The sequence below is a fragment of the Tachysurus vachellii genome, chromosome 2 (genome assembly GCF_030014155.1).
Source record: "Tachysurus vachellii isolate PV-2020 chromosome 2, HZAU_Pvac_v1, whole genome shotgun sequence".
Taxonomy (NCBI): Eukaryota; Metazoa; Chordata; class Actinopteri; order Siluriformes; family Bagridae; genus Tachysurus; species Tachysurus vachellii.
The window spans coordinates 15,337,613-15,360,847 of NC_083461.1; the positions used below are offsets into that span (position 1 = coordinate 15,337,613).

The window sequence follows — 23,235 nt, forward strand, 5'->3', positions numbered from 1 at the left end:
TGTGAGGAATTTTAAACTGGCTTATATACAACCAAATAAATGATAAAAGCAGCTTTATGACTTTCGGCACAGCTGCAGATCACAGCTTGTCACACCGCTCAATCCAGACAATTTGCAGTTACATAACGGCTGATTAAACATGCTTTCCAATTAGGCAAATTTCATCTTCGATAAGGAAATCATAGCTCTGTGCCTCTAATAGACAAACCTGAAATACTCAGCATTCCATGTGTAAATTTGATGGATATCAACATGCGGTTCGTAAACTCTAGAAGAGTAGTTGATCTAAACCTGAATATATGTAATTTAACAAGGATTGAACATTTGAGTGTAAATTTGAATCACAAAATAGACACTGTTTTTAATAATCGTACCTTAAATCCATGTTGACATAGTGCACACGGTGTTGCATATGATTACACAAGACACATGGTTATGATTTCAGTAGAGCTGATTAAATTATATTTTTATTGAATGCTCATTCTTTACATTAGCCACAGCGGTTCTCTTAAATAAAGACAAAATCCTTTCATTACAACACAATGAGAACAAGACACACTTTAAAATAAACATGTGAACTGTAAAAGCTGTAATGAAAAAAAGTATTTACAGTCTTTATGTTACACAGGCAGATTCTCATTAGCCTAAAGCAGGTGTGTATTCTGGACCTGTAGGCAAAAGGGTGTATGTTTTCATAAGAAGGGTAAAAATAATGCATGTATGCTCGGGGAAAGAACTTTATCTTTTTGCGTGAGGAATCTTTTTGCTCAGTGGACAACAATGTGCTTTATATACAAGAAAAATATTTGAAATGTTTAGATGAATTCATCCAACTTTTTTGTAGTGTCTTTTTATTACTTCTGATGTGACGTTGGTAAGCTACTTGCTTTTGTGTAAACAATCAGTTTGCACCAAACACAACATTTACAAATATGACAAATCCACTAAATCAAAGGGTGCATGCTCATTTATTTAAACCTACATCTCAACACATTGAACACAAGAAAATGAAGTATGAACACGTTTTTACACTATTTAATATAAATGTTTAAAAGGAGTCTTTTTTTGCTGTGCATTGATAAGAAATCTTTCTTCCTAGTAGGTGTATAATTCATAGCTGGCTAAAGGTCATTGCACAAACTTGATCTGGACCCTGATTCGACCATTTGAAAAGTTTTAAAAAAGTAAGCAGTCATCATGACATCCTCTCAGAAGAGTTTCAGCTAAAGTGTGTGCAGAAGAATAATGATCTCAGGTCAGTTCACAGGACAGATATTGAGCTGCTGTCAGCCTCAGCATCAGGGTGTCAGGGAAACGTGAGGAAGAAGAAAGTGCTGCACTCTTCTTCATATCAGACTGCAGCTTTTAGATATAGCTCAAGACTCAGTAATTGTCTCTTGCTTTAAAGAGTGAACCTTTCATCAGTTTGATGCTTTTTTTGTGAGGTTGAGGTGCTGGACAAATTTTCATGGCTTTAATTTTCCTTGCCAAATTCACAGGAGTGGGATCAGCTTCAATATAGAATACATTTATTTTAATCTAGTCCTTTGAATGTCAGCTGCAATATAATTTGTGGTCATACAATGCTGAATCAACAAATGCAAAATTCTTTGGAAAGAAACAAAAGATGAAAATAAATTATTTATTAAAGCTGGAATTTGGTAGACAAACCTGACTATTAGGTTTTATCGTGAAATGCAAGGAATAGGGGATAAAATTGTTTTAGGCAATAACTTCTGTTACTCCTTTTCTTCTTCCTTGCTTCCTCCCGATTGAGTGCGGAGATTCCTGTCGCTTTGGCCTGCTCCTGGCTCTTCCTCTCTCCCTGTAATAGTAAAATAAAGAAACAGTCACCAGTTAAAACCTTAGGCTGTTGACTTAGCAGACTTCCTCTTGGACTGTTGGTTCATTCTGACCCAGACCGTTCTCCAATACGGCCAGGTTTTAGAGCGTGAGTGGTGCTTGTTGAGCAGACTGTTGCCTCAGTGTGGAACTAATTAAGTCATGCACAATGTCCAAGCCTTTATCTTTCTTGCCTTTTGCAGTATTTCCTATTACGGTAATGTCTTACCTAGAATGAAATGCCTGCAGGCAGTGACACTATAAAAATCAGTAGGTTTACACATTTGGACTGTTTCACTGTGTGCTGAGGGATTGTGTGTATTACTCACATCCTCTTACAGTATTTTATGTGTAATTATATAACAATTTGGCACTTTTAGACTTATACATTTTATACGTTTTCCAATTGTTGCAATCATTTTATATTCTAATCTGCAATTTATTAAAAGTCTGGATGTTGGTGTGAGTTTTATGGATTTTTTCCTACAGACAGATGAAATCCAACTACGTAGGATGTGGGAATCCAAATGGAAGGAAAAATAAATTATTAGAATTACATATCAAGATCAGATATCTAAGTGCTGTTTGTGGCTTTTGGTTATAAATGCCATGGAGCATTGAGTATTTCCAGTTATCATATAAAATAAGAGAAACAGGTTAATTAACTGAAACAGCCTGGCCTTCTTTGAGATCTTGGCAAAATTATTAATGCTTGTAAGCCACTGGACAGCAGGTTTGCGATATATACTTTGGGAGAGGCGTTGACACGTTGTAACAGGTGAGACCTCTGAGTAACTCTGAGCATGACATGATGAGTTGCTGGAAAAAAACATTTGTTAGGCTATAAAGGTGACTTGTGTACTGTAGTAAGACATACATAAAGCTAATAATATAAGCAGAATTTCAAAAGATCACAAATCAAACAGTATAATATTCCTTCAGCTCTTATTATAATGCCTCTCTTTTGCCTCTTTGAAGGGACTATTTTCATACCGATATTGTAGCACATGCACAGAAACAAGGACTTATATTTCTGGTATCTTTCTTCTAACATGGTGCAGAATTTCACAAGATCTTTCTTTAAATCTTTTTGAGTCTATGCCGAGACATAAAGCATCATTGGGAAAGATAAAAGGAGTAAAAGGAAAGAAAGTGAAATTGTAATACCGGATTTAACTGAGACTGCAGTTTGTGTTATAACAGCATTGATACTGTTGAATAATATGTGGAGAAATGTATTGTTTTAATAAAAGCATGGCTTTGGATTTCTGTGGAGTTTGTTCATGTGCAAATCCTCTCCACTCAACCTGTACCTCAGTACGAATGCCCATTTCTGGACCAAAATAAGTAGAGAAATTCCACCACATTGGTGCAAAAAAAATTAGCTTACACCATACACCAGTGCTGCCGCAAAAACACTGATCCCACAACGGCATTCGACCAGACATTCTGTCTTCTGTTAACACACCTAAACATCTCAGATGCTCATACCTTGGCTTCGTGACACAAAAGGAACAGCTACTGTTTCCAAAAATCTAAGTAAATACGATCAAGTAGGATTTGACCTTCAGTTACACTCCATATTCAAAGCTTTGCTTCATAATTCTTTATTAGCTCATGTAACTTAAATGAAGTTTGCTCAGTTTCAATGAAACTGTTGGAAATTATAAGATGGTTATACAGTTATATAGCTTTATAACTTCTCCCTGGCCATTTGTACATTTTTATACACATTTTATAGCTTGATTCCTGGTGTTAAATGAATACTGTTCACTACTACTTATGTGTTATAAGCCCTACACACTGCATACTTCAAATTCTATAAAGAACTGACAGATAGGTGACTGAAGCATATTAGAAGTGAACACATTCATCAAGAGGAAACAACCAATGAATTTACAGAGATCGCAGTGTGATGCTCTATGACAAGTCATAAGCATAATCAACTGTAGACATACAATGTAAGAAGACCTTATAGATTGTAAAGTCCAACTGAATTATATACATTATATGATGGTAGCCAGTTTAGCAGGTTACATCTGCTCTTTTGTGCTACACTACTCATTTAAAAAACGATTATGTAAAGTGTAAAATTGGATTGTCAGGGCTTCATTGGTATAAATGTACAAGATGTCCACAGAATTATTTAAAGTGTGTCAGCATTCGCAAGAAATACAGCTGTCTTCAAAAACGGCAAGCTGTTCATTTCAATTTTCAGCAACTTTAGTTTTACCCTGCTCTTACAATTTCATCCCATTTACATGAATCCACATAGATTTAAAAACAGCAGTGTCCAGAACAGCAATTTGTGGATTAAAATATTCATAAAATGGTAATTTAGGGCCCTTAATTTTGCCTGTATTCATTTGAAATGAAGTCCAGGCAAATCAGATGGCAGGAGTGTGTTATCAGCAGGGTGTTGATGCAGAGACTAGCTTAGTGAAAGGGCAAAAGGACCAGGGGCAGTGAGCCAGAGCCATAATCTTCTTGCTATGTTTAACCGGAAATAGAGCACGATTGTCATGACCGGGAGGTAAAAAGGAGAAAGTGCACAAAATTAGATTTATAGCAAAGTATTAAAGCCAGTTGCCTGGCCCATTAACATCCTCTGCTTCGCTATACATAGGAGCATCACTGAATCTTAAATAGGCTGCAGTCAGAGTCAGTTTATTACTCATTTACTTAATAAGTATTTAAACTTATAAGCATTTTACAATCCATGCAGTACATATAATTAAAATAATAATAATGCTTTCCCAGTTTCACTCCTGATTTCCAGAATACACTCTATTAATTGTAACTGAATTAAGACTTTATCATTTCTGACTGAACTTTTAAGACCATGTCCAACTAGACACTTTATTCCACATGTGATGAAGCTGTTGTGTTCTTGATTGAGATTCAGGTTAAATCAAAGTGCTCTTTTTGGTTCATGATGCATTGCAGTGTTACTCTATATTCTCCTTTAGCCTATTTATTAACTAAGCTTGGCAGAATTATGGCAGAGCACAGAGTACTGTGAGCAGTACATGGCTTTGTGCTTAGAGTTAAACTTAAGGACAAAAAGAAAGAAAATCTTGTGCTGACCATCAACTGTTTAGAGTAAATACCTCATGAGTTTTTCCCCTCTGCTCAGTTTCACCCTCTTCCCCTGTTGCTGACTGCTCCTACTGACACTGACACATCTCCTACTGACTGCTCCTACTGACATTAAACCTTCTCCTATTGACTTCTCCTAGTGACACTGAACCTTCTCCTACTGACTGCTCCTACTGACATTAAACCTTCTCCTATTGACTTCTCCTAGTGACACTGAACCTTCTCCTACTGACTGCTCCTACTGACACTGAACCTTCTCCTACTGACTGCTCCTACTGACATTAAACCTTCTCCTATTGACTTCTCCTAGTGACACTGAACCTTCTCCTACTGACTGCTCCTACTGACACTGAACCTTCTCCTACTGACTGCTCCTACTGACACTGAACCTTCTCCTACTGACTGCTCCTACTGACACTGAACCTTCTCCTACTGACTGCTCCTACTGACATTAAACCTTCTCCTATTGACTTCTCCTAGTGACACTGAGCCTTCTCCTACTGACTGCTCCTACTGACACTGAACCTTCTCCTACTGATTGCTCCTACTGACACTGAACCTTCTGCTACTGACTGCTCCTACTGACACTGACACATCTCCTACTGACTGCTCCTACTGACACTGAACCTTCTCCTACTGACTGCTCCTACTGACACTGACACATCTCCTACTGACTCCTCCTAGTGACACTGAACCTTCTCCTACTGACTGCTCCTACTGACACTGAACCTTCTCCTACTGACTTCTCCTAGTGACACTGAACCTTCTCCTACTGACTGCTCCTACTGACACTGACACATCTCCTACTGACTCCTCCTAGTGACACTGAACCTTCTCCTACTGACTGCTCCTACTGACACTGAACCTTCTCCTACTGACTGCTCCTACTGACACTGACACATCTCCTACTGACTCCTCCTAGTGACACTGAACCTTCTCCTACTGACTGCTCCTATTGACACTGAACCTTCTCCTACTGACTGCTCCTACTGACACTGACACATCTCCTACTGACTCCTCCTAGTGACACTGAACCTTCTCCTACTGACTGCTCCTACTGACACTGAACCTTCTCCTACTGACTTCTCCTAGTGACACTGAACCTTCTCCTACTGACTGCTCCTACTGACACTGACACATCTCCTACTGACCCCTCCTAGTGACACTGAACCTTCTCCTACTGACTGCTCCTACTGACACTGAACCTTCTCCTACTGACTGCTCCTACTAACACACATATTAAACTGAATATTGACAATATTACAATATTTATAATAAAACACATTCTAATGCATTATTCTAAACATGGCTATCTTTGAAGGCCACATCCATTCACATGTCAGTACTCACTTTGCATCCTTCTCAATGTCTAGTCTGTCTTTTTTGCATTTCATTATGTGCATCCTACAGAAACCATACAGTGGTTTGTTGCCATGGCATGATGGTAACACTGAGAATTCCTATTATTCTTCCAGGGTTAAAAATAAACAATGATTATTTGGTTATTATCCTCCCATTATGCTCTGCGACATGGACATGTCAGAGTTATAGAGTTATATAGTCTTTTTACGGTTTTGTTCACAGAGCTAACTGACACATACATAAGCCATTCATGACAACTGACACACTGTATATCTACATGAATATTGCTTATTCCAAAAGCTGTCAGGTCTCACAAATATTACATTTATCAATTTTGATGGCAAGTATTATCATTCTTGACATTGAGTTGTGTTATGATGCTCTGCAGGCTGATATACATTAGAATGGAATGACAAATGAGTCAAAAAAAAAGTCAGTACTAACTGGCAACTGAATAAGTAGCAAAGTAGCTAGTTAATATAAAGATAATAGTGTGACTTATTCAATTGATGCCATTTTGAATCCCAAATGAGAATGTAAAAGATGCTCTACAGTGTCTTCTGAAATAAGACTGACTTGAAGACCTAGTTTATAACACTATTAAAAATGTACTGAAGTATTTAAAAGTGACACATAATTACACTATAGAAATAGAGGACTGTTTTTCCTGAAAATTTACAGCAACAACATACAATAGTGTCTGTATATTTACTCTGCTCTTTAATTTAAGTGAGTTTTGACATTTGACATTAATATTTTTCATTCGTTCATTCATTCATTCATTCATTCATTCATTCATTTTCTACCGCTTATCCGAACTACCTTGGGTCACGGGGAGCCTGTGCCTATCTCAGGCGTCAAGGCGGAGTACACAATATTATTAAATGTAATAATATCAACAAGCTGCATTCTTCTTCCCCTGTGTGAACTGGAGAAAATTGGACCACTGTTGAGAAAGCTGACAGATAATGAAAAGCATGCATTTAGTTCATGACCAGGCCAGAGTTTAAGATGAAGTTGGAGCTGATGAAAAGGCAAGACAAGATAACAGGATAAATGTGTGTGTGTGTGTGTGTGTGTGTGTGTGTGTGTGTGTTGCCACTGCTTAACTGTTGCAGAGATTCTTGTTCTCCCACCTAATGTGTAGTTATAATGGAAAGGACAAAAAAAGAAAAAAAAAACGTATTCTTAATATGACATTCTTAAAATAATTAATTGTGCAAGATAAAAAAATTATTTAAATGCTGTAAATTAATCAAATGCAGAAAGATCTACTGATGTGTGATTAAGGCTGGAGGCTCTCATATCTACAGTAAATCCAGTTACTTTCCTAAATGGTTTATTCCTTCAGTTAACTCCAGCTGCACGATTATACTATTAAACAACTATTAATAAATATATATGCTGTGGTGGAGCACAATTCACATCATAAACTGGATGTTCTTTTTGTGTGTCTGGCAGCTTTAATTAAAAAGTTTTGCATGTATTCAATAAAATCATCATGAAAGTAATGATGGAAAGCACCTTTAATGCAGTTTTTAAATATTCTTCACAGAAGCATAAATAACATAAACAACACCTGATATGTGGAGATGGATGGCAGGTGTTCAAAGCATGATGGAGGTAGATTATGAACATAAGCACTGGACATGGGTGCTTAAGTCTATTTCTTACAGACACAGGAAGGGTTTGAGGGGCACTGCAGGTTTCTATGTTGCTATGCATTTAACGAGAGCCAGTGAAGCAGAGTGTTACATGCATATTGATCTGTGCCTGTTAGCACAGGATTTAGCAGGTAATTGACCATGGCTGTGCAGGTGACATTCAGGAAGATTGCCAGCTATTGAAGGTTTTATTTTTATGCAGATAGCCAAGATTTCATTTTGATGTAGGCTTAAAGGGGATTAAATCAGATCTAGAGTCTTCTCTGGTTGTCTGATCAGCCTTCACTCAACACACTTTCAGCATAATCATCACAAGTCTAATGCTCACTTTCTTACATAAAATATGTAATACTACATCAAATGTCAACTCAGTAACTAAAGTTCAAACTGCTCAAACAAAGTCACAGAATCACAAGATAACACCAAGTCAGTTAAATAGACTAGTGATTTCAATCTGTCAATTTAGGAAGTATATGCAATTGTGAATTAGTTTTACCTGCTTTGGGGCAAATGAAAGTGACAACAGGTGCACCGGAGAGGCAACAGCAAGACACCCACCAAAAAGGCAACGGCTTTGCAGGTGGTGGCAAAAACAATTGCTCTCTCCTTATTGTTCCTGACTGATTTGTCTCTAGCATTGTTTTGTTATGGTCATTATCTCTACATGTAGCAATCAGGTAGCACAGGTATCCCAGCTCCTACAGCATGACACATCCGTACTTGTCATCACAAAGAGGTTTGATGTGTCTTCCAGCACAGAAAGAAGAGTATAGAGAAGATACCGGGATACCGGGGCTATTACACGAGGAGAGCTGGACAATGCTGTAGTAGGACAAAAACTTACTGGCAGGACCGGTATCTGCTCCAAAATGGCCTCCAGCAAGCTAGTGGTGTGCAGGTTTTTCTGAACACCAGAATTGGCAGGTCCCCCATTGGCACCCTGCTCTCTTCAAGGATGAGAGAAGGGTCACACGGAGCACATGTGACAGACGTGAAAAAGTCTGGAGATGCCGTAGGGGTATGTTATTCTGCCTGCAACATCATCCGGATGTCATGAGTGCATACATGCACATGGAGGCTATACACAAATTCATGCAAGTTTGATCAGCCTGTGTGATATTGGGTTGATTATGTTGGTTTCCTTTAACCATGGCCACATCATTTACTTCTCAACAAATAACATAATGTATTTGTACATAAAGTAAAGATTTTTATTTGGAATATTTCACCACGAGATCCACTGTGTGAGTTAAGTGTTTTAGTAGTGTATAAACATAGCCAGAAGAACATGCTACTCTATCTATCATTATGTTTCATCTTGGTATTAAAATGACAAGCATGTTTGTCAAAGTCTTCTTGGGCCATGTTTCCCAGGCTATGTGTATCTGGCTAATTTCCCTGATATTATGCTTGCTTACAGCCACTTGGGCATTCAATTAGGCTGAGATTAGACTCTACTATGCCCCATCTGATGAGAACACTAACGAGCATTTGATTATACAGCAACAGAGAAACTGATGTTGAATTTAGAAACCCACATTCGGTTCCTGGTTAACGCAATGCTAAATTGTTTTCCAAAACTCACAAAAGTGAAAAATAATCCACAATAATAAACCAGGAGGGATTCTCATATTACTCTAACATGTCTGACTTGTTTCCCCTTGTTTAGTCAATTTTCTTTTTCATTCATGGCTGTTTCACCGCACTGCTTCAAGATACGCATGACTGAGAGGAAAATGTGCGTTGTCTGGCTTGCTTCCCTGAGAAAACAGAGATGTACCATTGAGACTGAGTTCCAGCCAGACACTAATAACATTAAGGATGATAAGTAACTTTTTAATTTAAATAACGTTGCTAGTCACTTGAGCTTAGCGTCGGATAAAGTGTTTTATCCTTTTTTTAAAAATATGAGAAAAGGGCAAGAATATAATGCCCTGGTACTCCACTAGCGCAATGCAAACAGAAAGGCATCTGAGTTCATGGCAGCTAGCGTGCCATGTGTGCATTTACTGTTATTTGAACTACAGGCACCACAGGAAGCAGTAGCAAAGGAAAGAATGTGCCATTCATTAATTACCTACAAGATGTCATATTATAAGCAATACCACTACACATTATTAGACCTGACAAAACAAAGATAGGGTTCAGAAAAGCAAGAGAAAAGAAAAATAAATAACTGAATGAAAGAGCCAGGGTTAATACTTAGGGGTAAGTAGTAAACTCTTTATTAGGAAAAAGCAAAAGAGTGACTCGTGTAATTAAGTACTATTTGTCTTTTGTCCAGGTCTTTAGTGGTTTGGTTGGAACTAGAGGGCAAATAGTTATAATCTTGCATCAGCTTTACGGTTATCATTCTAATTAATCCCCCCTGTGTTTTATTCCACAGTTGTGCATATAGCATAACGAAGGACAATTATTGTTAGCCTTGCATGCTCAAGTGCTTTACCTGCTAGAAATAGGCACGGTATTCACTGCTCTAACACTATCCACAAATAGAAAAGGATATTCCTTATCTAAAGCACAGAGATATAGAACAGATCATATTGTCTTGTCTTAAGATAAATAAACGTCACTGTCAGAACTTTTTGATGTATTTCAGTTATTCTCAACATCAAAAGAACAGAGAGTTTCCACGGCATTGGAGTAAAGGTTTTCCTGCTATTCCTGCCATTTCCTTCCGATTTCGTTTATATCTTCTGGGGACTTTGTGTATATTATATATATTTACTAAAACTTCACTGGGTGTGGATAAATTTGAATTTGTTGTTTTCCCAGATGGTAAATAGATGTAAATAAAGTTTTGTTGTTTGAATATGTGTGTGTCTGTGTGTGTGTGTGTGTGTGTGTGTGTGTGTGTGTGTGTGTGAGAGAGAGAGAGAGAGAGAGAGAGAGAGAGAGAGAGAGAGCACTTATGTACTAGGTGTCAAAGCTGTTTACACAAAGAAGTGCCTTACTGATGTCAGAAAATGATCTAATAATGACATAGTGGGAAGGAAAGACACTCGGGGTGTTTTATGTGGCTGGTAATGATCCTCTTTCAATAATGATGTGTCTTCCACTCCAAATGAAATGAAACAATTGATACAAGGACAAAAAGGCTGAAGATTAGCTGTTGAGACGATGGAAAGTATCTTAATTGCATGCTATAACCCAGTGTAGTCAATTGAAGGAACATTTTAAAACACTATCTAGTGAGTTAAATATGGAAAAGATCTGGCTGATATGAATTATGTTAAATAATCTGATGAGATGATGAAAATTGATGAGCATGTGCTGATGTTCATCTATCATGTGCCTACAGTACCTGTCTGTCTGTCTTGAAACCTAGGCTTATTGTGCTAGCAGTGATTCTCTAGCTATAGTATACGAGTCACTGATGTGTAAAAAAAAGGTGGTGTATGTATACATTCTGGATGTGGAGAAGAGGAAATTTTTTTCTTTTTTACTCTTTTCTTTTACTTCTACGGAAGGTACTTTGGCTGATCGCTCTCTCTGCACAAATTCTTCAGAAGATTTAATTAGACATTTTTGGCTCCAGTTAAAGTTTCATCTCCAGAGATCCCCAGTGCAGTTATTTCAATAAGCACTTCATCTGCCAGTCAGACAGTGAACGCAACATCATTTTTTTAAATCATTAAAAGGTCTCTTTGTGGGTGAATGTCAGTGTTTATATGTAGAAAAAATATTTTTATTTCAAGATTTTGGTGTTAAAATGGACATTTCTTACATACAGTACATTCCAGCTTCTTGGGTAGATCTTGTATTAATAAGGACTGAGACAGTCAACTTGCTCCAGGTCAATGGAAAAAGATTGGATCCTAGATCATTTCTTGACCTTAGGGTTTTACCCAAATCCAGATGTTTTTAAAAGTTCCAAGATGTTCCCAAATAAAAACTGGTTACACATTAATATATTTGTATATCAGTATTATTTATATAGCACTAGGTTTGTAATAAATTACTTGCATCATTATCGTAAGGAATTTAGGGAGGTTCATTTAATATATATATATACTGTATATCTTCTTAAAAAGGTGAGCTGGAAATGAGGTCCAAGTTTTTTCCTTTGTTATAAAAATCACAAAAAAGCATCATCCGTGCATCTGTGAGAGTTTGCACGAAAATAATCAGCACAGATGTGACCAAGTGTGCAGGTGTTCAGCCAGGCTATGGGGCTTTTGTGTTACCTTTTATTCAGGAGAAGTAATTATTACAGCACCCTGGTTACATGCCAGTGGAAGCAAACAGTCCTTTGTGAAGTGTTCACACATGGGTCTGGAAAATGGCACAAACTTAGAAAATGTTGAGCTGGAAGACTTGAAAAGTGTAATGTGTAAGTGAGCTATTTAATTCCTTTTAATAGATCACTCAATAAGTCAACCAGATTAGGTCATGAGTATGAGGTCTTCTGTTTAGTAAGTATAATATTATTTGTCGTGCTAAAAACATGCACTGAATAAAACAAGCATCACAACTTATTATAAGCTTAACAGATTAAGTTACTAACCCTGCCACTTTCACAGCCTCTGGGGGAAAATGTCATGTACATAACATGAAATCAGATTATCAACCGTTCCTGTACTAGTGCACAGGACATAAACAGTCCTCTTTGGACACTGAACATTTATAAAAACACTAAGGTTTTTGGAATTGGCTCAATTATCTCATAAAACCTGTGAAGACAGGCTCCATTTCTGACACAGTGAACATTCCGACTTCAATGTCATCAAGAATTACAGTCTCTTTATGTAAAAGAGCATTATAGAAGCTGTATAACCTGCCATTTTATTATTTATGTGTAAACATGTGTTACATTTCCTGTTTCAGTTCCAGGGATGATGGTGATAAATGTATACCCATTCACCCTTAACCCCCTCCCATCACTGGCATGGTACCAGCTCGGGAATAATGATAAATAGATCGTAGCATCCCTCCTCACATTAATTAGAAATAAATACAAGTATGAGACAATTCATTTGCACCCAACTGAGATTAATAATGATGAATGTCCTAATGAACCTAAATGAGACATCTAGAGAAATTCAAGGAGGAATTTGTTCTGAGTTGTAATTTTATAAGGAATGAACTGCTACATTTGGTACACATTTACATTGTGAACAATTGCGTACCATGCGATTTCCACCACCATTACACTGGTTGAACTCTGACCCAATCATAGTCTCTGGTAATGTCAAAAAAAGACCCAAGGCAACTACAGGCTTTATAGACCCAAGGCAACTACTGGCTCTATAGACATTATTTAGGCTACATGTTTAATTGATTTAAACAATCTATCACTTTCCATTTGCCGTCAGCATGTGAAACTGAGCGATCTGCCGCCTTTCCCCTCACTTACATAAACATGCAGTAACTTTGATGGCTTGGAATTCTGTCTCTCCTTAGAAACCCTTGTCTCATGCTGAGCTCTCTGTGCTGCATTCAGTGCTGCTCAGAATTTCCTTCCGTGCACTTCCTGCACACTTCACAGAGCTCTAATTACACTGTTGATCTGCTGAACTGAGCTACCGAGCTCAAGCACCTTCAAGGGCTTGTCCTTCAGCCAAAACAGACTAGGGTTCATTAGTTAATCATTGGGAAAATAAATAAATAATTTTATAAATATATAAATAAAATAAAATAAAATAAAATACAACAGCAACAACAATAATAATAATAATAATAATAATAGTTATTAAATAATAATTATTCTGTTCATTTTTATTGATTGAACTTTGTTGAATTAAATCATCATTCTTTTTTCGTTCGTAAAATTCGTTTCCACCAATTTTAGTCTCCTGTTGACAGATTTTGGGTGGAAAATATGCCATTATTTGTAAGATTACAATTACCTATTTCTGTGCACCTCTTCTGGGAAAAGGAAATGTCACAGCAGAACAATCTCAAAGTTTGCATATACCTCAGATAAAATTTTGGGATTGAGGAAGCAGAGTTAGTTATCTGTCTGGGCAGAAGGGAAGCAAAAATAAAATCATGCATTTAGGTTATGACTGTTACTGTGTGGTGTTAAACAGGATCGATGGAATTAAGCTCTAACTCAGAGTACAGCACAACAAACGAAAACTGCATTGAGACATCAGAAAAAAATATGCATACATATAAACCGTTCCGTTCACTAATCTGATTAGTAGAGCGACGTTTCAAGATTGCTTATATTGTGTTTAATATGGCAGCACTCTGACATTTCACTGTGTGTATCACTTCACTTTTCTGTGTCAAAATACCTCTTCCTAGTTTAAAACTGTTACTACAGTACCGCTAATGATGACATTAACAGATTTGTCAAATAATATTTTTCAGGAATGTAGCTTTTGGTATAAAATATGAAAGCTCTTGAAATTGAGACAGAAAAAGGGACGTCGAAGTCAACAGAGGCACCTTTAATACAACCATTACTTGTACTTTTCAACAATGTCCACACATCTCTGCACTGCTATAGTCTTTATATTTATTCACTGTGCATATGCTACATATTATGTACACATACTACATATACATCTGCACTTGTCTATTTGCGCAATTGCTACTCTTTGCACTTCTGGTAAATGACAAACTGCATTTCATTGCTGTGTACCTGTACTATGCAGTGACATCTTCAGGTAAAAAAATAGACAAAATTTAAAAATTTGTTTATATTGTGCCTGAAATTATACTCACTCAGTCTCGAACTGCTCTACAGTATAAAAGCAGTGTCACATACACACAATTGCTACCGAGTGTATTAGCATTTATTCATTTTAAGACGTTATTTTACCGGATTCTGAAGCCAATATATTAACCAGTGTAATGTTAATGTGTGTCATGTTTATTTTGTTGGTTAACAGTTAAGTAATTTTTTTACATTCTGTCCATAACAAGTTCAGATATATGTGTAATACATGCAGCATTTGTAATACTTTGTGTGATGTGTAATCTTTTATTTCTGTGATAATAAGAGAAGTTATTCAGTGGTTTAGTGTATGTTTGTGTGTTGGGAGTCTATGGGCATGAGCTCCTCCAGACCTATGGGCCACCACTGGCTGTTAGTAATAATGAAATAATGAGTAAAGTTGCATTGACTGGAATGAAAGGGATGCTTATTATCACAGTGTTTCAATGAGGAGTAAATGTTGTAAATACTGTCACACAACAATGTCACACAAACCACAAACCAATGCTAAACATTTCAACAAGTGTAGGTTGAGCAAGAAGATTTAAAAGGAAAATTCTTGTGTAATCTGGGGCGTTTGGCAACTGAAATAAAATCGTGAGTATCCGTTGTTGTTTATTTATTGATAATCTCACCACATCAGTATGCAGCCATATGCTAGTGATTAATTACAGATAGTGTTTACCTGTCTTACTCACTAAACACACATCTGTACAGGCAAAACTGTTGGAAACATTGTGTAGCCAAAAGTCTGCATTTCTTTCCTCTGAGACTTATCTAAATTCATACTGTTATTTAAACCAAATTCAGAGGCCCTACACCGGATAGGCTCTGTTTAATGGGCTTCCTGTCTCAGTCCTAATGTGCTATTTAAATAAATAAATAAATAAATAAAAACATCCACTACTCAACAACCTCATCACCCTCGACTCTCTAATTAAACATAATGACGGTGTGTTGTTTTTTGACTGCCAAAGGTGCATATTTGTCTTTCTGCACAATGTTTTACTATTGTGTTCTTGTGTGCAGTATTTTTAATTTATTTAAAGCAGTGCGAATGCTCTAATGTGTACTGAAGCATGCTTCTGTGATGTGTATGTTTTGTACTTGGCGTGTGAAATCTGGAGGCAAACATCTTGCTTTGATTTGAACCTGATCAATGCTCCTCAAGCACTGTCGGTGTTCCTCAATTACTCTTCCTTTCCTAAAGCATGTAAAACTTTAGTTATGGTCTAAAAAACATCTTTGAAGTGAAAATGTATCGCAAAGCTCCTTTAGCACGATCTATTGAAAGCGCGCCAACTCTATATCCTTATGGAACATTACTTTCAGTCAGTCATTAATTTTGATGCATTACATTCCTTGATTTATCCTCAAATTTGAGATGATGTGGTCTACAGTGTCTCCTCTGTGGGTGTGTCAAGCCTTCATTTCATGACAAAATACAAGCAAAGAGTAGACTCCAGTAGTCATTTTACCTACAGATTATAATGATGTATCATTCTTGCTTGGGATTTGGACCTAGAGTGAGAAAAGATTCTTCAGATTCTTCAGATTCATCCATTCTTCTTTTGCTTAATCCTGATTGTGATGGATCCAGAACCTATCCTGGCAACAGTGGGAATGAGGTAGAGATTTGATCCAAGTCCATTGCACAATTCCCCAGGTGCATAATAAAAATATTCCAGCAACTGAGCAATGTCTAACTTTATGTTTGATGAGATAAGGCTTATTTTGTCCAAGGAGCATTTATTGAATACAATGAGTGTGGTATGAGGAGAAGCTGTGCTATAACGATTAGTTTATAGTGCCATTAGGTCATGTGAGAAGTGCATTAAACTGGGTGTTATATGAGTGATGAGTGTGTCAACTCCCTGTAATAGCCTGACCTTGAGTGGTTGCAGTGTTTCTCTGCATGGAGGAATGCAATACAAGCATGCTGAGTGTGTGTAAGGGTCACGTTCTCACCTACCGCTATGAAAAGAAAGTACATTTAGCACTTATTAAAGGACAAAAATATACTTAAGGATAACACATATTTAGAAACAGACGGGCAGGATACAGAGGTTAGACGCATCTGTCCACGTTCACCGGAAAACTATTTACTAGTGTACACAGGTGAGGAACAGAGACCCATAAACATAGACAGCTGTCCCGGTTCAGTCAGTAGGCTTCATTTCCACAAAGCCTTCACCCACCGACAGACAACATATAATACTTTAATGCACTTTATATAAGATCTACAAAGCACCAAAATGATTTTTAATTATTAAAAAGAATATAAAAAAGATTTCAGTTTAAATTTAATCGACATTCTTCATACAGATATATACGCTGTGTTGTATGAATAATGCATAATTCCTTTGGCAAACAGTAATGAACCCGGACGCATATTTACAATGTCAGCTTTTGAATTTCACCCATTTCCACATCCTCTTCCCAGTGTTGTTTGACTGCTGACTCTCGTTATTTATTCTGTGTTGATCCCTGCTCTCAATTTCTATTTCACAACATAGTCGGCTTTTCCAGTTACATGAAAATCCTGTTATTTCATTAATATTTCTTAGTATTTTAGATAAACTTGTCTCAGTTATCTACCTGAATTATAATTATAAATTAGACATATATTTCAACATACCAACGATCATAAGACACCAACGTTATTAAATTGTACCTATTCATTTGGAAGTGTTATGGAAATATGCGGCATGTGAACGTATCGTATTTTAGGATTGCAAAAACTTGACAACATTTACACATCCTGTGAATTGCACTCGCAAAGGTTTCAGAAACTGGGTTAAAGGCCAACAGGGATAGATCATGAAGGCTATAAGTCTTATTAATCTGGACCTAAAAGGATTCACAGCCCTTATGAAACACATTGATCTGCATGATCATTGCCAAATCCTCAGAGATATGAGTGATTATTGTCTAATAAATGTAGTCTGTGATCAATAAAGATTTGATGGCAGGCATAAGGAAGGGCTTTCATATCTCATATTTGATAACAGAAAAGAAAGCAGCATTTTAAATGTGTGTTTAAATTTAACTTTCAGACATTTCCTTTTATTCAGTGATATCTCCGGGTGAAGGACTTGCCCTCAGAGCATTAGAGCCTAACATGGCTTATTGAGGGCCATCATGCAGCACGGTGTGAGGAGAGGAATCATCTGTGCTAAAGCATCACCAATGTTCTCTAACTCACAAATGGGCTGCCCCAAGACTCTTAAAATATTATGCATGCAAAATATCTGAAAGTGAAATAACTAACAGGAGCTGTTGCAGGTTCCAGTATAAATGAAACAGGAAGTTCAGAGAAGAATATATTAAGCTTGACATAGAGCAATTTGCAGTCAAATACTGTAACAAGGAAATAAGGATGTTTTACTGAAGATAAGGGCTAATATCTATCCAATTTAAGATATAATCATTAATCTGCATGAGAATTTGCAACCATTACATATCATAATTTAATCTTGAACTTTTATCAGTTATGTCGTTTATCTAAAGCAATAATTTAAGCATTAAGATCGGCACAGATCGTGACCGTAGAGTAGTTGAAAAGTTGTCACCTTTGCTAATGCTATTGGCAAGTAACTAGTGAATTTATCCATTACCCCATAATAAAGGCAGTATTCCAGCAGTTTGCTGTGAGTTGTTTTAGATGTACCTTATTTCAATTGTGTTTGATATAGTATGTCAGGCTTCAGCAAGATTCACAGCCCTACCACATTTCAAAAACCACATGAAAGACATAAAATTAGCCTCCAGAAAATCTGAAAAAAAAGGCAGATATATTTGTGTTATTTCTTCTTGGCTTTTGCTTGGTGTACAAACATGTCGGATGTACAGATATCATGTCATGTCATTATCCCCCTCCACCTAATACAGGAATAATTCCGTAAATTATACACTTTTTCCTTGTGTGTAAAAAAACAATGTAAATAACTGTCCAGTCCTCTGTTTCTCTCCAGAGCTCAGGGACAGTAGAGTTCCTTCCCCAGTGTGCCTCTATTAGCGGTCTTACAGTCCCTATCTTTGCGCATTGGGTGCACTAAGAACTCTATGGAGCTAAATAGGGAATAGAGCATGCTATGATTGATTGCACAAAATCTAGAAGGATGACACATCATCTCACATCTGTCAAATGGTCACTCAAAAGATGTAATTAGTATTTCAATGGTATTTAAAATGTATGCAGTAGGGAATGAGGACTTTATGGAGACTGACATTTTAAGTGGCTGGCTGAGCCACCACTCATTAAATAAGAAATGTGCTAAATTATATATGTGCCCATTTTTGTATTTAAGCATACACATGAATTCAATGCTTAAATCTTTGTAATAATCCTAATCATATTATCTGTGCTAACAAGTGTGATTAGGCTCCGATTCAGAAATGATCAATATCCTGCTTTTTAAGGGCTTAAAGATTTTTTTTTTTGTTGTGGTCATTTTGATGCATTGCACATAAGAAGGATTTAGATACAAAATACATGTCGGAATGCCTGTTACATAGAGCTCATTATATTTCAATTAGCAGAGGCAGAGTTCTCTTGGTTCCTCATGTTCTCTAAATGATGGCTCTGTGGCTTCACCTGTGCAGCCATGTGGGTATACAGTACTGCACAATTTTATCAGTGATTCTGCTGACTGATTTCCTTTCCCAGCTCTACAGGAAGAAACAGGATTTATTTAGAGAATTTCATTTCACAGTGCTTTGTAGGCTAAACTACATTCAGGTTGAATGTTTGGGGGACTATTTGAAAGCTGAATTTTAAATGTATTATGAAATAAAATGATAGGATACCGAAAAAAAAACTCTCAAACTGGGATAGCAAAAAATGTGACACAAATTATATGTTTATTTAAACTACAGTATATGATTTATCAAAATATCAAATGGTGGCACAAATCTATGGTGGCACATAACTGTTTATAAATGAATGCAATAATAGTCGTTATAATATTATAAAAAAAACAGTTTTTTTCCCCATTATTGATTATTATTTATATTTTTATTAACATTAGTGATTTCTATTTTGACATGATCACATAACAGCTAGGTGAGAATTAACTTACTGTATGCTGTTTTTGAGGGACACGAATCCATCTGAACACACTGAGGGCATTTCCCCGTGCTGTTTTCCATGAGCTCATGAGTCGTCTGTGATTGGCTAGTGTCACTCTGATAGGGGCAAGTGTAATATCAACCACCCAGTTCTGTTTACTTCTACCACATCAGCTTTTGTTTAAATGATCTAAATGATTATTTTAGGTTAATAATTGTTTAAATTGGTCTAAGGAACTAGTTATAATTAAATGTACTCTATTGGCAATTGAACACACATTAATAATATTGTATTCTCTTCTTTGCATGGTCAATTTGCAACCATATAAAAGCAAATGAATTTTTTATGACCTGTTCCACCATCTGGAATGAAGTATTTTACTAAACGTTTTGCGTTTCATAAATGCACTTTGTCTGGATGAGCACCGACTCTGCAGTCAAACCGAGAAAGCAAAAATGGCTAAATGTGTTTCTCATACTCACATATCATCATCAAGGATTAAATGTTACACAAATATATTTCATATTACACAAATTGTGATCATTTTGGGAAGGTTTCTTTGAGACACTGAAGCAATAGTAACTTAGTAACTCTGAGACTTAAGCTTAAATGATCTTTTATTTTCAGGGAGAAAAAAGTTGCTGCAGTCACACATGATTGTTCGATCACAGCCACAACTCATTCTTGTAGAAAGTAAACACTGGAAAGAAAAAGTATCAGGAAAAGAGAAAAAATCCTGAATACCTGAAGTTTATCACAAAATCCTAGCTGGAATAGAACAATATGCGAACAAAACACTGATACTTCACAGCATTAATTCTGCAAAAATATGATGTTAACATAATAATAATAATAATAATAATAATAATAATAATAATAATTTAACAAAGGCATCATTCACCTTCTTACGTTCTACTTTCTTCCCAAGACAGAGGTAAATGAATTCAAAGGTTACAGCTAATCCTTTTCACTGAATTAGATATTCTGAAGGGCTAATCATGGGTCCTGGTACTGAAGGTACTGGAATCGTAATCCTTTTTTTTTTTTGTCTGATCACTGCTTTATATTTAAATAAAAAGAGAGAGAGAGAGAGAGAGAGAGAGAGAGAGAGAGAGAGAGAGAGAGAAAGAACAGAAGAGAATTTAGAGGCAGAACACTCTGTTTGGCAGAAAGTACGTCATTGACAGTATGTTCACAGAGAAGAAGACAGGGACCTACCTCACAGACTGCTGTTGGTAGTACGTGGTATGTTTGTGAGCACGAAACTCTCTGTACACTGCTGGCTGCTGGATGACAGGGAGCGGCGAGGAGATCGTTGGAAGCGATTTCTTCTGTTGAAATAGCTCCCAGACGTCCAGGTTCTTTGCCTCTTACGAAGATACTCCTTGTAGTTCTTGGTCAGAAGAGTGTAGAGGAAGGGATTAATGCAGCTGTTGCTGTAGGTCAGGCAGGTGGTAAGATAGTTTATGTTACGCCTGGCCTTGGTCGAAAGAACCATTTCTGGCTTGAAGTGGCCCAGTAGCTGCCAGATCCAGAAGGGAAGGAAGCAGGCCCAAAAGAGAAGCACAATTGTAAAAATAAGATATAGCACTTTGTGGTTTGGCAGCTTCTGAGTCTGCTTAAAGTTCTCCGTCTGTGAGATCCAGTAAGTACGAGCCAGGCAGATGTAGAGGTAGCCGATTATGACACCCGGTGCCACAATGCTGGTGCAGAAAAGGAAAGTGATATAGATCTTGTAAGAAAGAGGACTTAGTGTGGTCTGACACATTGACTTGGAATTTTCTGTCCTTAGCTCTACATCAATGATCATGGGAAGTGTTAGAATCAGCGAAGCTGTCCACACCAGAATAGCAATGGCCTTACGGTAGCTTTTAGAGCGTTTGACTGTATCCAGAGGCTTAAGAACAGCAAAATAGCGCTCTGTACTCATGACAGTCAGGGTGAAAATGCTCGCATGCATGGTGAGGAAGTCCATACTGATGAGAGTCCGGCATCCAACATCACCAAAATACCAACCCTTTAAAAAGTGAGTGCACACTACAAAGGGAATAGTGAGCAGGTAGAGGAGATCAGCCATTGCCAAGTTAACAATGTATATATACATGGAGGCAGCAGAGCGCATTGAATGGCACATAACCACCAGGGTGTAAATGTTTCCTGACACTCCAACAAGGCACATGAGGGACAGGATGGTACCAATAGTGAAGGTTGCAGCCACATCTTCAGCAGATGATGCCACTGGAGTCTCAGTTCCATTTGGCACTTTATCGACCATCACCACCATTGACTCCGCTGACACAGTGGTCATGTCTACATAACAACTAGATAAATAGAGACACAGTGAAGACACAGAGAGGTAAAAGTTGAAAAGTTCAGAACTAAAAACAGGACTGAAATCAACAGATTTAATCTGGATAGATTATTCCAAATGCAGGAAGAGCAGGACACCTTTCTATCCAGGCATCATAAAATAATAATAATAATAATAATAATAATAATAATAATAATAATAATAATAATAATAATAATAATAATCCTGCTCTTAAAACACTGAACTATATTGCTCAAAATTACATCGTTAGCATGAGGGAATGTATGTGCTAAACTCTTTGTCCTTTAATTAAAATTCATGCCTTATCAGCCAGCACAGCACCAAGAGTTGTGACCCAAACCGTACGAATGAGATATCATTTTAATAAGATGATAATGGCTTACCTTGTTTAAATCCCACAGACTGTTTGCCTCCCAGCAGAGAGTAGTTTAGCATTTGTATTAAGCATAGCACACACTTGTCTAACTCATGATATCTCCAAGAAGTTTACTCAGAGCCCATGTGTTCTGCATATCCTGTCACTCCATTTGACATATCTCCAGAATACTAGATTCAAGTTTACTCACGCTGGACAATTAAAAACATTGACTGCAGATTTAAAAATCTGATGATGTTGTAATCACGGTTATAGGTATAGCCTGAATGCCTACGTTTAAATAAGTCATAGGCAGGTGCTTCATCTCTGTGGAAGAACTTCCTCTGCTCTTCTTCATCACTTCACATACTTTCTCACGCGTCTTCACAGCAGATCTCCTTAAGCATTATGAGGTTGAAAAGAAATAATAAACATGAAGGAAATTAATCTTGAGCATTCCAAGAGAAGCGAATACTTTGAGCTACAGCTGGATTTTCTGCTGACAGAATGCGTGTCTGTGTGGAGTAGAGAGAGAAGGCAGGAGAGAGAGAGAGAGAGACTCATTCACACACTAACACAGAGTGGGAGGGGTTGGGAATCAAAGCTTGAAGGAGCAGAGGGAGAGAAAAAATCATGACAGAATCGGGGGGAGGAGGACAAGAGCTGTGAGCTAATGTATGTGTTCTTTTAGTCTATGAATTTATATCTGTATGCAGACCAACAAGAGAAAAGAAAACATTTTGAGACCCAATCATTTCTGCAAAATTCACACGTTGTGATAGGATGAATCTCGAGAAATCTTTCTCTACAGTAGTCATTTTAATCCTTTAGAAAGTCATTTAT

General features: G+C 37.1%; 1 protein-coding gene across 4 annotated transcripts; it reads right to left on the bottom strand.

Moving 5' to 3' along the window:
- Nucleotides 1–461: 461 nt before the first annotated feature.
- LOC132838454 (urotensin-2 receptor) lies at nt 462–22,933 on the bottom strand. Of its 4 annotated transcripts, none has more exons than XM_060858797.1 (3): nt 22,421–22,933; nt 20,924–22,015; nt 462–1,825 (listed from the first exon to the last, which is right to left on the bottom strand). In XM_060858797.1, the coding sequence occupies exons 1-2, from the start codon at nt 22,470–22,472 to the stop codon at nt 20,925–20,927; spliced, it is 1,143 nt and encodes a 380-aa protein (XP_060714780.1). In that variant the 5' UTR covers nt 22,473–22,933; the 3' UTR covers nt 462–1,825; nt 20,924. The 4 variants fall into 4 exon arrangements, with proteins under 4 accessions (XP_060714780.1, XP_060714760.1, XP_060714774.1 ...); XM_060858777.1 differs by having other exon boundaries at nt 463–1,825; nt 20,924–22,026; XM_060858791.1 differs by lacking the exon at nt 462–1,825 and adding an exon at nt 20,342–20,405 and having other exon boundaries at nt 20,924–22,026.
- Between the last annotated feature and the right edge of the window lie 302 nt (nt 22,934–23,235).